The 16,712-nt window shown below is 40.1% G+C and overlaps 1 protein-coding gene across 1 annotated transcript in view; it reads right to left on the reverse strand.

Moving 5' to 3' along the window:
• The window catches only part of TOX (thymocyte selection associated high mobility group box), a 304,689-nt gene that overhangs the window by 150,649 nt on the left and 137,328 nt on the right, over positions 1-16,712 (reverse strand). Inside the window, exon 2 of the mRNA XM_007464057.1 lies at positions 4,447-4,512. Coding sequence (XP_007464119.1) covers positions 4,447-4,512 — 66 coding nt within the window. The remainder of the gene's footprint in view (positions 1-4,446; positions 4,513-16,712) is intronic.

Here is a 16,712-nt window from a genome sequence, read left to right on the forward strand (position 1 = left end):
GGAGAGGCACGGAGGTGTGTAAGGAAGGAAGGAACGTGGATCATTCAGCAACAGCAAGAGGAGAGAAGGAAAGATGGAAATGAGGTAAGATGAGCTGAGTTAATGAGGACCTTTGAGGTCCAGAGCTCAGGCAGTAATTACACAGAAGGAAAAGAGGAGACAGATTCAGCAGCGATGCAGAGAAGCAGAGTCAGAACTACCTGAGATCAACTCAGGGCTGAGAGCGTAAGGGAGACCCTTCAAGTTTCTGTCTTGGGTGACGGGGCTGGGGGTGGTGTTAACTCTCATGACTATAGGCAATATAGGAAAAAAAGAAGTTTGGGGTGAGGGAGTGGGCTGGAGGTGATGAATTTCAGTTTGACGAATGGATATGTTGAGTCTGAGCTGCTGTTAGGGACAGGTGCCCAGGGAGGTTAGAAATCAAACCTGAAACTCACATGAGAGCTGCCCTAGATGGCGCTCTCCAACTTTTCCATTCAAGATGGATGGTACAAAATGCACGGTAGATGCTTAGCTGTAAGATTCCAGGAAAAAAATAATATTGCTTTATTTTATCATAGTTATTTTTAATCTTGAAAGTTGAGGAACCAGGTAAGAGAGACAATTCCAGTGCAGGAAGAAAAAAGAAGCAGAGAAAGCTGATCACAACCTGAAAATAATCTAAAACAGGATCTTAGGTCAGGACACGTAATACTTAGGGTTTACTATGATGTGCAGAATTAACAACAAAAATTAGTTCAAGCTTAAAGGATAACTGTTCATGGAAGGAAGGAGGATGGAAGGAAAATACGAAGAAAAGGGGAGAAGGAATGAAGGAAGCAAGGAAATAAAGAGGGAAAACAAGCAGAAAGAAATGGTTTATTGGAGTCAAGGCCAAGGTCAAGGAGGAAGTGATTTATTAAAAAACATGGTTCTATCAAGTAACCAAATCTTCTCCATGATCTGACACCAGAAAAATCTTCTGATCTTCCCCGTCAGGTGATTATCTCTCATGTGTATGTGTATACACACACACACACACACACACATATTAAAAAAACAACAGTCCTTCTCAATCTCTTCCACACAGTTCCTGAACTGAGACACAGGCGAGAAGTGAAGAGTTCCTATGTCCACGGAACTGGTAAAGAATGTTACCCGTGTGGGTGGAAAGCATGGAATGAATAGGTAGTCGTGGAAAATGATATTTCTGTAACTCCTACAGAAGAAAAAGAATGAGGAAAAGAAAACTGAAAAAATAAGTAAATAAACAGATAAATGACCTCGGTGCCATAGAAAGTTCCTATCAAGAGAACCGGACTCCTGTTTCCTTTGATGTACTTAATTCAAATGAACATTTATATCTTGAGCACAATCAATCACATATAAGGAATTACAGAAGGTACTAGAATTGTAAGGGCTGGAGAAAGGAGCTTGAGTTTTTTAGGGGAAGAGAAGGATCGATCCCCAGCATGAGTGGGCCTGGGCTATTCTGGAGAAGGGGCAGAGCTCTGGTGGGCAGCCCAATCACCTTCCACCTCCTTGTTGTGTCCTTCGGCACGTTGGTCAATCAAACATGACACGTTAAGAATGACAAAGGAGTGTGTGATGGCCAGTGGCCCCTCCTCATGTCTGGCTTCCCTTCCATTAGCCACTCACATTTTCCCCCAAACTATACAGAAGGGAACCTGCAAGTTCATGAGGTATCAAGCAACATGGGCCCCCTTAGCCAGGGTCCAGAAACCCACGAAGAAATCTTGCATTGCATGGTTCAAATGCTACCCAGAGTAAGAAAAAGTTAAATGGTGTCTAAAGCACTGAGTGGCCAGCACACTTAGGGCTATTATAGGAGAAAACAGTCAATATTCTAAGAACGAAGCCGGGAGAAGTGGAAATGTCATGGGTTTTTATCGCATACTTGTCAGGCTTATTATAGGGTGGTATATTCGATGTAAAAGCTGCCTATCGATTACAAAATTATATGCAAAAAATTTTAAGGATTTGTATACACTAGCTTAAGAGGTATAGAATTCACATAGTAGATAGTGCCAGAGAGCCCTCTGGCACTGTCTAAAAGAATATCGTTAATTTGTACAGTGTCCTTCCATTTCTGGAGCCATTCCAGCACTGGCTTTCTATAAAAATCATTTCAAGTTTAGAATCATGCTATTTGCCTGCAGCAACATCACAGGAGCAGTAGTGTGCCATATGCTACTACTTAGCAACTTAGTCTGTTGAGTCCCAAAGCATGTACTGATTTGACAATTGAACAGGAATTAAAATTGTTGAGAGATACTAAGAGGCAAGTTGTCTTGGATTACTGAACTATGCAGATGTTTGATGTTATGTAGGAAAAAAAACAAAGCTATTTTTTTTCCTGAAGGATGACTAAAATCTTATTTATAGTTGCCGAAAGGGGTAAATTGATTAAAATTCCCAAAAGAAGACCAGGTAATGAATTCTTGAATATACCACATTACAGTAAACAAAAGGAATGTCAAGTGTAAAATTTAGCTAAGGCCATTCAACTTACGTAATTTGTGAAGCTTATTCTCTGCCAGAGTGTGTATTATTTTACATTAGCTGAATTTTTGAAATAGCACATTCTAAAAACATATTCATATGTGCTGCATTATTAAAAAATAGTTTGCTTCAGGCACACAAACCTGCTACATCTTTACAAAGCACATAAAGTATCTGGAGCTCTTTACTCCTTCATAAATTATCACTGGTATTTGAAACATTCTTGGTAAATCTTGACTGAAATATTAAGAAAAATAATGTTAGTTGTTTGATTTTAGTCAGGGTTTAATATTATTCATTGTACTTGAATTTAAAAATCTAAGTTGTTATAATGTATACGCTTTGAATTTCCAATCCTTTATCCAAAAGTCTTTAAGATGGACATAATGATTCTCTGAAAGGGAGCAGCTGCTTTATAACAGCAATCATTTATTGAGTTTGTGTTTCTACTGTTTCAAACAAATTCAATTAGCCCTTACACTTCAAAACCCTAAAGGCAACAAAGAGATGATACCAGGTTGCTTTAATCTAATAGTAATACTAAACTTGTCAGTACAGTTTTGGGATTGATGGTTGGAAGAAAATTAATAGTAACATTTTTCATTTTTTAATCAAACAGTCCTACTCAGAACTACCTATGGATCCTGCCGGCTACTTAGCTGAATGAATTCAGTTAAGTAAAAATTCTAAATGCAAAGCCCAGCCTTCCAAAGTCATTCTGAGAGTGATCGACTCAGTTGAGTGGAAGGAAATGTAGTCCGGATCTTTGAACTTAATGATGACCTTCTCATCTGAACAATATAGTATAGTTTCCAGAATGTCTGCCAGAGAAGGCAGTGATCATAATGACTTCTAAATGCAAAGTTCACGGAGAGGCAGGCCTGCCTCTGTTTTGAGTTAAGCCCGAGACATTCTGTTCTTAGAGAAATTTCAAAGCCCCATAAAGTGCACCCCTGACACATACATTAGATTTAATTCACTGACAAGCACCATGAAGAAAAATAGTTCTATTTTTGCTCCCTATTCCCCCACCCTTCCCAGTTATCACATCTATTTGGGCGGATATGAAAACAACTGTTTTCAATGTTTGAGTTTATGCTATAGTTACTGACACATGAAACTCCAAGCTACCATGGTTTTACTCTTCCAGAAAAAAGTATGTTCAAGTCCACACAATGCTCCTGTGAACTCTCCCTCACTTTCATTTATTCATTTATTTGTTTTTGCTTACAAGCTTCTTACATATCATATTATAGTGGCCCCCTAGGGCAGTTGCCACTTTGCTTCAAATGCCCTCTGTGGATCAAGGGGCCTGGTCTTAAGTATCTAAAAATAAACAGCCAAGCCTTCACTTCTATAAATGTAACCATTTACATTTTCATTGGACTTTTGTTGTCACTTCTCATGATTAAATACCTTGTCAACCATTCCCAGTGAAATGGATACAAACGTGCCCTTCAAAGGTTTCCCATCATATCGCGGATTTTGGCTTGAAAACAGCCATAGAGCACTTTCTGGCCCTGCGATTCTGGTGATCAATGTAACATTTTATTGAAAACTGCCCCAATAATTGATAATTAAAGCTATTTGTGACATGTGTAGCTTATAATGATTAACTCATCTATAGTCAGAAGCTCAAATAACCTGCACCTGTAAAGACTTTATTTCCTAAAGGTAAAACAACTGTTTAGGAAAGATCATGCTGGCAAAACAGCTGCTTGCCGTTCTGGAGAGGAAACAAGGTATTATCTTTCAACAAATGCCAACTCTGGTGTTTTATCAGCTCGATCTCATTAACTGAAAACAAGGCTTGAATGCTTTGTTTATAAATTATGATTATTCCTGATTGCGGCAGTTACTAAGAGTGCTACTCATTTGCAATGCAACTCTTTGAATTTGTTTAATTACAATTTGAAACAAGGCAGAGAAGATTAATTAACCCACCTGGCTGGCTGGCACATAGTCCTGGCTCGGCTCTGTCATGCTCATATACATGTTCTCACCGTCAAACTGCGAATGAAATAATAGTAAACATTCAGCAATCTTGACTGTGTGCATGTTTGTTTTGTTTTGTTTTGTTTTTTTCCACCATCAAACTAGAAAACAGTAGCCATAAAAAAAAAAATACTGTGGTTGGGAATACGGAAAATCTGTCACAGCAAGAGAGCCACATCTATTCTTTGATGTTTCTGTTGTCATTTTCCTGACCCTGGATGTCAGTGATTTGGAGTAATTAGTGCTCTAGTATTACAGCAAGCAAGAGAGAAATGAATGGTTTCCTTTCATCTGCAATCTGTTTTAAAACAAAATGGCTCGTTTTGCGTACCACGTATATACATATTGCAGTTCGGCTGTAATGAAGTATTAAGTGGATGGCATGATTTCTGAAAGAAAAGGATAATGGAAAATATACTGAGGCACAGCTCAATGCATTCTGAGTTTGGCTCTCAAAAATGAAAAACTGCAGAGTTTTCATAATAGACTGAAATTGGCTTCATCACAATAGCCTTATGATTAAAGAATTTTATAATAATATTTGAAAAGAGCACGTGCCACTACAAGCATGGCTAAGAATGATAATAATAATGGATAACAATAAAAATATACAGGCTCGATGATTAAATTTTCCTCTCCGAAGTTTTTCAAAGGCACAGAATTAATGTAAGTATTACAAACACATAGAAGTCCATATAGGAATTTAAAAACTAGGAACAAGATGGGAGGAGAAAATTCCTGGGGGCATTTCGAGTGCAGAGCTGTGGAAGAGTTCAAACAACAACAACAACAGCATACTTTTCATTATTCGGGTTTCTGAAAGCAGTAATCACTCCATTCAAACTTAATCCTCAGCTATCTTTAGTCACTAGATAAACGGGCAAAGCATTTCCCTTTTAGTTAAAAGAAGAATTTTCCCAAGGAAATAATCAAATGGACTAATACAGCCAGCTTCAAAGAGCTGAGTCTGAATGTACTTTCACTGCAGACTAGTTTCAGACACGGGAACTTGAAAATCTGAGAAGTTATTTTTCAAGACACAACAGTGTTCCTGATGGAGATGCACGCGCACAGTTCTGTGGATGTACTTTTACGCCACCGGAAAACTGTGTTACAGAGGCCCCGCGAACACTGGGGACACACCACAGCTTCGGAACTGGCTCTGAACTACAGTCAGCAGCAGTCAGTGCCCTGAAGAGTCGCGTAAATGTGAGCTGCACAAGTAAAGACCTCCCTAAGGACACTGAAGCACTCATCAAGTTCAAAGAACCAAAGGATTTCCTCACACATCATCCTGCAAATGTATTTCATGTTTTGTGAACAGACTTACCTAAACAGATCTGAAGTCACTCACTGAAAGATGTGGTTGTTCGGACAGATCAGAAATAGCACACCCAGAAAAGAACAGCTGGACAGTTTGGTTGCTCTGTCATCTGGCATAGGAGCCCTGAGTCCGAGTGACTTACCCAAGGTTGGTTTTCCATCAGTCAGGTGAATGCCTTCAACCCAAAGATAGTCTAGCCCCAATCGATCTGCCTGTTACTCCTACCGGCTCAAAACCTAACAAAGAGCATCATTTAGCATTTCTCCACCGCCACCCACTGTTGGTTTGTTTATAAATGTTTTTAATGTTAAGATGCCAAAGAACCATTTAAAATATGGACAGTTTCTCTGACTGTGGCAAACTAAACGGAAGTAGTGAAGTGAATCAAATACTCCACTGCCTGTTATGCATATTCTATACATGTGTTACTTTCTATTTCATCTTCTCTTACTCATTTTCTAAATCTGGTGTCATTCTCAAGCCAACTAAATCTTTGAAGTTTTGGTTTTCGTCTATCCAAAGCGTATGCTAATTGAATACATGCAATGTTACTGCTCCTAAGGACTCTTTCCTCAAAAAGTATCAGCGCTTAAGTAATATTGAGCCAAGGCTGAAACAGCATTTTAAATAAAAGATATGTGGCTACAGGAAAAACTATTTTCTTGAGTACATTCTATGTGCCTGTAACCTACCTGTATCTTTACATGTATTAACTGATTTAATTTTCACAACAACAAGGAGTTAAAGTATTATTATTACCTACAAAGGCACAGAGAATCAAGGCTAGAGGCTCAAAATTACACAGCTACTAAAAGGCAGGGCTGGGATTCAAACCCAGGAAGCCTGACTTTCTAGCACATGCGTGTAACCCCCATAACAAATATAAATATATTCTGAATCATAATGATGAGTTAGCCATCAACTCTGAAAATGTCAATATATTATCAAAGCAGAGTGATGACAGTATCTCAATGACGTTGAGATACTGTACAGAATTTCTATGGTATTGTGAGGCTTTCAAAAAGAACCAAGAGTCCCAGTGAGCTGGCAATTTAGTAATCAGGCTGGCAGAATATTCCTGGATGCTTTATAATTAAGCCTTAAAACACAGGGAGGCGGTTTGACAGTTAATTTTTTGTTTGTTTGTTTGTTTGTTTTGCAGTACGTGGGCCTCTCACTGTTGTGGCCTCTCCTGTTGCGGAGCACAGGCTCCGGACGCGCAGGCTCAGCGGCCATGGCTCACGGGCCCAGCCGCTCCACGGCATGTGGGATCTTCCCGGACCGGGGCACGAACCCGTGTCCCCTGCGTCGGCAGGCGGACTCTCAACCACTGCGCCACCAGGGAAGTCCTGACAGTTAATTTTATGTGTCAATTTAGCTGGGCCACAGGTGTCCAGATATTTGGAAAAATATTCTGGGTGTGTCTGTGAGGGTGTTTTTGGACAAAACTAACATTCAAATTGGTAAAATGAATAAAGCAGATTGCCCTCCCTACTGTGGATGGGCCTCATCCGATCAGTTGAAGGTCTGAATAGAACAAAAAGGCTGACTTTCCTGAGGGTAAAAGGGAACTCCTCCTACCTGACTGCTTGACCTGGGACACCAGTCTTCCTGCCTTCAGACTCCAACTGAAACATCAGCTCTTCTTGGGTCTCAAGCCTGCCAGCTTTTGGACAGGAACTATACCATTTGTTATTGTTTGAATATTGTTTTTTATGAAGAAAAAACAAACAACTCCTGGGTCTCCAGCTTCCCAAGTACAGATCTTGGGACTTCTCAGCCTCTATAATCACATGAGCCAATTCCTATAATAAATCCTCCCCTCTCTCCACCCTGCTCCTTCTCCCCATGCCTCTGTCTATATATCAGTATATCTCTGTCTATATATATATCTGTTGGTTCCATTTCTCTGGTGAACTCTATACAGGTGGCTTTTTCTATTACTATCAAGATATTCACAACTGCTCTGAAAGTTTATCTCTGGAGGACCTGAAATGTGGAGACACATAAAGAGATGACCTCTATCTTACACTACTGCCTGCTTTCTAGGGGAGCAGAAGCCACAGTGATTTTGCTGTGAGAGTCTCTGGCCTCACCATGCCCACTTCCTGTGCCCCGGTGCATGTCACATACATCTGCACCTCTTTGTCCAGACTGCCTTCCTTCCCTTTTACTTGTTAAAATGTTTCTTACACCCCTCAGTTCCCTTTAGTCAGGGCTGTCTCTAGCCTCTGGGTTCCCTGTGGTAGCTTTCTGGTTCCAGGCAGGTTTTGTTGCTAGGGGACTAACTCCATGGGGCTGTGAGCTACAAGACAGTACACATCTTGGTTATCTTTAGTGTCTTAGGGCTGGCATATAAGAAGTACTCAGGCAATGTCTAATTAACAAAAATTAAACTATATTTGCTTGGTTAAATAGATCATCTTCCTAGAGAAGGCAATGACTTCAGAGGAGGAAGAATATTCAGCTTTTAGAGAATGGTTTGAAGGCTTCTGAAAGGGGAAAATTCATAGTCTTACAGTGGATTAAAACTGGAGCAGAATTAAAATAGGAGCAGAAGCTCTTAAGAAGAAAAAAAAAAAGTACAGAAATAACAAGGACACCAATACTTAAATGCTGGAACCTGTCCTTCCTCAAGATTTTTATTCAATTAAAAAACATGTAGATTGACCAAGAATCAAGAGATCTGGCTATAAATTAACTTATGGCCTCTTTTTGAAGAATTTTGAGTTGCCAAACAAAGATATATGTACGTCAGAACAAGCCTGGTCATTCCCCCTGTGTTTGGACAAAGTCTTGAGCCCGGGGAGAAAAATAAGCCAAGATCCCAGTGCCCCAGCCCCACGCTCTCAATCACAGACTGCTTTCAGGTTAATGTCATCCTTGTACTTTTTACAGCTCCACCTAACCACACCCTGGTCCAGGAGCTGGTTCCAGGGATCTCAACAGGCCGTGTGCTGACGCAACGTTCTTAGAATGCATCCTGTGGCTTGGGTTTATGTCTCGTTGCCATCTGAAGTTGAATTACAGTGCACAGAGTCCTAGAATTTCGGTCTTGGGAAGGTCCCTGAAGGCATCATATCTGAACCCCTCATGTTATGACTGAAGAAACAGACTTTTTACTGGTCATGCAGGACATCTGGGTGTAGAATCAAGGTCTAGATTCCTAGTAGAAGAGTTTTCCACTATGACACTGCATCACCCATATACTCCATCACCCATAAGAAGTGAGGGAGCAGACTCTACGGCTACTGTTTTATACTCCATCGCAAATAGTAAGTGGGGGGTCAGATCTCCGATGGTCTGTGTGTGGCTTGTTTGCATACCCCACAGTCTGGAAGGCACAGTATTTGCGTTATTACACTAATGACCCCAGTTCACTTCATCTGGACCACATATTAGATGAACCTTATTCATAATCGTTGTAATAACATGATTTTATTAAAAATAACTAACTTCATTTCCTTACTCCTTACGTTTGTCACAGTTATTCTTAGAAGTCAGCTAAATTTAGGCATTATAACTTTTCAAAATATATCTAAGCATCCTAGGACTTAAAATTTCCATGTATTCTCAATGTAAAACCTGAAGCAAAGTTTGAAGGAATAAATAGGCTGGCTTATTTAAATCTAAATGTAAATGGCATCAACTCAGGATTAGCCTTTCTGACCAAGTGCGTTATACTCTTTCTCGTGTTTTTATTTCAAAGCACCAGGGGAAGCAATCACATAAAAAGTCATTTATAATCTTCTACTACAGTTTTTAAAAATTGTTTTCAGAGGATATTAACCAAACCCATAATCCCAAAGAGCTTTTCAAACTAGGTAGTTATTATTTCTTCTATTTAAAAACTGAAAGCAGACATCCAACACTGTCTGAACATAGTGAACGAAGAGCAGAAATGAGCAGTATTAGGCTCCCAAAACCACTAACACAAGAAAAATCAAAGATAGAATGTGAAGTATAAAGCCATCATTGGCACTGGTATAGGAAATGGGATCTATTTAGGGAAAGCATTAGAAGAAAACCAGAAAACTGCTGCTGGGGGAGGATGGGGGGACCTCATGGGATTCATGAAACAGTACCACATTGTATCTCCTGTAAAAGCGAAAACCTTACATTTCTGGGTGTTCTCTGAAGGAATATTGGATACTCTTGTTTGTTTTTTTTTTAAAGGAGCTAAAAATGGAAATGTTTATAACAGAGAGTTAATTTGATATTTCTTAGAAGATAATAAATCATTATAAGACAGGGTAATATCATCAAAGTAAAATATCCATTTTTTACTGCTTGGCTCAATGTTAAGATTACAAGTCACTTTTTTTTTTTTTGGTAATGAAAGAAATTGTGTAAGTTTGGTCGATGAAAGCAAAGACTTTTGCTGTTTCACGTAGAGCAAAGCATTTTAAAAGCTATAGCATAATGTGAAGGGTGGTAACACGCGCTGAGCACAGCTGTCACCGCTGTTCACACGCAGAGTAATGTGTGGCCAATAAAAATAGAGCAAGGTGAGCTCCTAGCTTACTACGCATCCTCCATTCTCCAGGAACAAGGTCAGGAGACACTGGAGAGGGAGTATGTGTTTATTTATCTTCCAGCTCCAAGGCTGACTGTGGAAATGTGAGATGGTCTAAGGCAGTCCGCCTCCATGCTGCGCCAGGCTGAAAGAAACATACTGAGCACTGGGGCTGGGAAAGCGGCTCGCATGCACTGAAAGGAGACCAGGGAGCACAGCCCATCAACACCCAGAGAAAAGGAAACAACTGCTGTTGGTGCTTTGAATGGATGTGCATTACAACCTGGGGGCATACAGAGCTGAACCAGGAAAGAGAAACCCCTCTTGGTCGGCTCCTGTCACTTGAACTTGAGTGGTAAACACTCCGCTGCAGATCTGAATGGCATGGAGAGGAAATATGATCTGGCCACAGAGTGGCTGCTTGAATACTTGGCCTCTGGAGGAGGAGAGAGAGAAAATATCATCCCACTTGTTTATAGTGTCCCAAGTAGAACACTATACCCACCGCTTAGAATCTAGGCTCCATTTGGGAACTGAATTTATATTCTCATCTTTGTCCTAGTGATATATTTATTTGGGGAAGAACTGTATAACATACTTCTGTTGTTAACTTTAATAACTGACATTTTCAGCAACAGTGCTATGCATTTACCTTGATCCTGTCCTCATAAACGCTGTCCTATACCAAGGTCCAATGGCATGACTCGTATGGTAGCAGCAGTCTCCCTCTGCTGTTAAGGGTACAGCTACAGTGAAATGTGTGTTTGCTTTTTTAAACAACACACCAAACTTATTAACTCAAATGCACTCTGTATTAGTTTAAGTAGTCACACTTAAAAGTCACACTTGATGGCTCCACACTTAAGATAATGATGCCATAATGGTTCAAACGAGTTTTAACCTTTGCAGGCACTTTCTAACCACGTTAAATACATTAAGCCACTTAGTTTTTATAACAGTCTTGCAATATGGTGACAACTGTTACTCCCGTCTTACAGATGACAAAACTGAGATACAAAAGAGTTAAGTAACCTGGCTGTGATGGATCCAATCACATATTCCCCAGGTCTGCTCAGCCTGCTTGACCCTCAGGCCTTGGCCACTGGCCTTCAATTCCACAGTTCTCATGGTGATAAAGTCGCCAGACCCACCATTCCTCCTGCCACCACAGGTACAGTTAGAGGTGCCCCAAGCCCACGCCAACTGACATCAAGAGGCTCTGCCCCTGGGCCAGAGCCAAAGAGGTTCTGCCTTGCTGAGTCTGTGCCCAAGGGCTGGTAACAGACCCTGAGAGCGTGGGGGAAGTATGGCCGGGTGGAGAGGACTGGCTCCTGGTGGTCCCTGCGGCCTTTTTAGAGAAGTCCCCTGTGCCCCACAAGCAGCGGTGACTGGCTGCAAAGCTACGGCAAGCCTGGAAACACGCGCCTTGTGTTCCGTTCTCCCTGCTTCTCTGCTGTGGTCCCCCTCACTCTAGATTCCCTGGGCCAGCTCTCCTGGCATTAACATGTGAGCTTTCACCACAGGCTCCGCTTTCTGGGGCACCTGGACCAAGACAATGCCCAGTGAGTAGCCCAAGGTTAGTACATGACAGCTCTTAACTGCAATGCTACATTTCATGCCATCTTTATTCTGCTTCTATTATATTATTGAGTCATTAGCTCTATTTTAAATGCCGATGCAGAGACAGAAACAAATTTATGAAACAGTAATCAACAGAACTAAGATTTTCCAATACCATGAAAATATCACTCCATTTACTAAAAGCCCTCCACATGGTGTCTGATATCAGAAAATCAGGAGCAATGATTTCTGATTCCATGTAGGAGTTTTGTTTTTGAAATGAATTTCCAAGTGATTTCTGAATTTCTATAAAGCAAAAAGCTGTAAAACTATATACTGTGTAGCTGAAACTCAGTGTAGTTTCAAATGATTGTTTCAGAACATTCCCCTGATGTATCACATTGTAGACAAGTTTTTCTGAATCCATCTACTCAGAGAACAATTTGAGAAGTACATTCAAGCTTGCTGGCAATCCTCACCTAAGCACACCATTTCCACATCACATCAGCTCTCACCTCATTTACCACAGTACCTAAATCCTGCATGGACGTGGAATGAAAAGTATGAAAGTCATTATTTGCAGGGGTGGGGGGGTTGGCTCTTTTATTTCTGGTATTCCTTTTAAAGCACAGTGAACATTTTCCAGTATCTGACACATAGAGAAAAAGGTGAGAATATTTTTCGCACGTCTAGTCTGGAAGAGCACGCTCTATTCTGGGAACCTCAAAACAAGAAAAATGTAAGCCTAGAAGTTCAGAGCTTTGAGATGGTTCTGAGACTTGAACAACAGATGTAGAAAAAGATTAATAGAGAAGTTACATTTAGACTGGGATGGAAACTTTTTAAAAAGAATTGAGGACAAACAATTATTGAATAATTTTGAGAGTAAAAGTAGTGGTACCAAAAAAAAAAAAATACAAATAGGAAGGTACAGAGTTATTAAGATGGAGATTCTCACTTCCCTATTATTATTACTCAGAAAATAACACTGAGACTAAATATAACAACGATGTTACAGGAAGAGACTTCTGGTCATTAAAATCTCCTAATGGTAGGACAGGTGTTGAAATATATTTTGGTATATTCAGGGCAAACCTGACCAATTAGAAATATAAGCAGCTCAGTTTAGATCTACTCCATTTCCTTTTTGAGATCATATATAACATTTATTTTTTTCAGGCTCCAGAGAGTTTCTGTTTTCTGAATGAAAACATACTGACATTTTGAAGAACTGGATTAAATCTTTCAACTCATTGAGTATAAATCTGTCCATTGGGAAAGGAAGCAAAGCTCTGTTGGCATGGATCTTTCACTTTAAGGAACTTGAGAAGTCACTCAATCCATTTGTTTTATCAAAAGGAGTATACTTCTTAAATTTTCTTTGAGATCTTCAAATATTATATAGTTATACTTATTTTTACATCACCTTCTTTGACATTTAACCCATGATCCCATGTAACTTTCCCTGCTGACTTATCCACATTTTTATGAAGATGATGGCATAATTTTCCTTGCTTTAGCTTAAGACTTCATGCATAAGATGCGCCCTTCCCAAGGCACGTTCATTACATGTACTTATAGAGTTTCAATTCCAAAGTTTCTTTTTATTGTCTTCATCTTTACAGTAGTTCTAACTAGTCCCCCTCCTCATTCTCCCACTCCCATTTGATTTTTTTTTTTTTTTGTAGCATCCTCCCAAATACTTCATCCTCCTTTTGGACAACAACCTTCTTATAGCATGATATGGTGCCAGAAACATGTTAGATCCGAAACAGGAAGTCTTGTTGCTGGAAACTGCAAGCCTGCTTCCACTCAAAGCCTTACTTATACTGCATGGTGAGAAGAGATTGGTTTCCTTTGTTGTACTTTCTGGAATGGCACCATGTGATGCTCTTTTACTGAAAAATTGAGAGAATATCACCACATGGTACTATCAGGGGTGAATCATCTAGCATGGTCTTGCTGCCATACAGTAAAATGTAATGGTAATCAACACAGTCCCAGATAAAAGTGTGGTAATCATTCATTCAACAAATGCTCATTTTCGCACCCACTGTGTGCCAGGCCCCGTTCACAGTGATAGCAGCTAAGCTAACATTTATTTTATACTTACTGTGTGTCAGATGCACACATGCATTCACTCATTTAGACCTTATAACAACCCTGTGAAGCAGGCAGTATTCATGTCCTTTGACCAATAAGGAAACTGAGCCTTAAAGAATTAAGTCACTTGGAAGGGGTAGAGCAGAGCCTCAATTCCAGGTCTGTTCGAGGACAGAAAAGTACCTACTAGAAGAACATCTGCTAAAGGGAAACAAGGCCCTTGCAAAAGAAGAGGATCAAGCAACATGAAAGTTTCAGGTTCCCAAAGTGACTGTACAGTGAATGAATACCGTTTCCAATTCAATGGCTACCAGGACAGCAGACTTTGTTATATTATTTTAGTGACAATACCCACTTAATGACAATGGGTATTTCCTGTAAGTACATACTTTATTCCACAGTCAACGCTAATGGGACCAAAGCAGTCACTAGAGGCAGGAAGTGTGTTAGGAAGACCACAGAGTTGAATAATCCAGAGTAGGGTTTGAAACTCATGTTTGCCACTCAATAGCTGTGAACTTGGGAAGACATGGCCTCTATGAGCCTCAGTGGCCCTCTCACAGCATTGTCATGAAGACCATACCTGCTTGGGGAATCGCCTGGCACAAAGTACATGACTAGCTGATTCTCAAAGAAAGTCCCTTACCTTTCTGATTACTGCTTGATGACCTAGACCAAGCCAGGCGCAGAACCTTAAACTCGTCTTCCTCCTTCTCCCCCACTGCTTCATGTCTTTCAATGCTCCCTAAGGTTTTCAAGGGAAACTCCAACTTCCTTAGTTTAGAACGTGAGGTCCTTCATGATGAGAACAGCAGTGCCACCTGTTTATGGATGGTGCCCACGCTAAACAGCCAGTGCCAGTGCCATGCCAATGTTAAACATTTTTAACAGCACTCCTGTCTACATCTCATGTCACTGATTGATGTATGGGCGGCAAATCCCTGCCTCTGTTCCTCCCCATCATTCCTTCTGCTTGGAATACCTTTCCACCTTCCACTCCATTAGTTCTCTCCCAATTTTCTAGTAAAAAGGTATCAGGGAATTGATCAACCAACCTGGAACACTTCTGAAAAGTGAAGGGAGGTACTATTACTAAATATGATTGAACAACAGGCATATACTTGGCCTCTCCCAGACAAGAAGTATCTTCCCACCAGAAGGTAAGCCCTCTCTGATGTCACTGATGACTTAGGGTCCCTCCTCTGGGCCTCCGTAAGTTTGCTACAGCATCAGGTGCTTATTGCAGCCTATATCTCATTGTGCTGTCACTCTTTTGTGCTACCCCTCTCCTACGCTGGACTATCAACTATTAGAGGGCAGGGACCTTCCTATTTATTTTTCTATCCCCAGTACTTAGCATATGTCAAGCACACAGTATTTACTAAATAACATTACATGAATGATTAAATAAATTCAGTGCAATATTGTGAGAACTAAAAGCATTTCAGGTATCTCACCATTCTGCTATTCTGCAGTAGTATTTATTCCATGTGCTTTCATTTCCAAATCAATTTCCATCCATGAAAATAACTGATCCTCCAGGGGCACTGGACAAAAGCTTCTGTAAACCAGATCACACTCCAGTTTTCCATTTCTTCCTGTTCTAAAGGGACCGATTTTTTTTTTTCAGTCACTCTCGTTTGGATAATGTGAAAAGAAGTTCACCATATGAGCACCTAGATAATAGTGAAAACCTTCATGGCACCAATAGGCAAGCCCAGTTCCAGTAAGCAGACTGTGCCCATGCTGCTCCAGATCAAGCTGGTTTATTTTTTCACATCGACGTCAAGCTGCTGGTGAACACTTTGCTCTCTGAATCATCTCCAAATCTATACCAGCAAGCTAATGAAAAGCCAACTGGATTGGCAGACAGAGTGCAATTCATTCCTCCCTTTTTCCCATGTGGTTTCTGAGTAATTCAGGGCCTCTTATTCCCTTGCAGGCATGGTAGAATAGGGGCAGAATTTAGGAGAGGTTCTATCATGGACTGGATCTGAAATAAGAAGACCCAGATAGGAGTCCTGGTTCTGACACTTCCTAGCAGACTGGTCTGAGGAATGAGAGTAAGAATTATACTGTCTTCATGCGATTATTTCAGATTCAAATGAGATATGGGAAAGCATTTGTAAATTGTAAAGCATTAAACATACAATCCCTGTGCTACATTCTGGAAACTATGGTACTTCCCCTCTGATGGTAAGTTTATTTGATTGTTTTCATCATTAAGTGGAAAGATCAACAGGCAGAAAGAGTGCAGAATTAGGCTAAATGTGCCCTAAATTAACCTATGAAGAGGTTTTTAATATGGAAAATGACATGTAGACATCATTTTTTTATCACTATATACAGAAGGGCAGAGTCCTACCTTAAATATTAGGTAAGAGAAAAGCAATGGAGTGGAAAAAAGAAAATAGTAGTGTAATTACCAAATAAATGAAAACTTTGTAGAGCATCATGTGTATGTATGTGCATGTAAATACGTACACTTTTTTTTACATACGTACATATTTATTTACTGTATGTGTGTATAAAATATTTTTCTCCTGAAATGTTACTTATTTGGTTTTTATTTAAGTTATTTTAAGCTACATAAGGGAGAAGCTATTATGGTTCAATACATTAAAAACTGCTACACAAAACAGCAGGAGAAATTACCTGAAAATGTAAAGGATTACTGAACTCTTTTTTTTTTTTTTTTGCGGTACGCGGGCC

This window comes from Lipotes vexillifer, unplaced genomic scaffold, assembly GCF_000442215.2.
Source record: "Lipotes vexillifer unplaced genomic scaffold, Lipotes_vexillifer_v1.1 scaffold69, whole genome shotgun sequence".
In the NCBI taxonomy this organism is placed as follows: domain Eukaryota; kingdom Metazoa; phylum Chordata; class Mammalia; order Artiodactyla; family Lipotidae; genus Lipotes; species Lipotes vexillifer.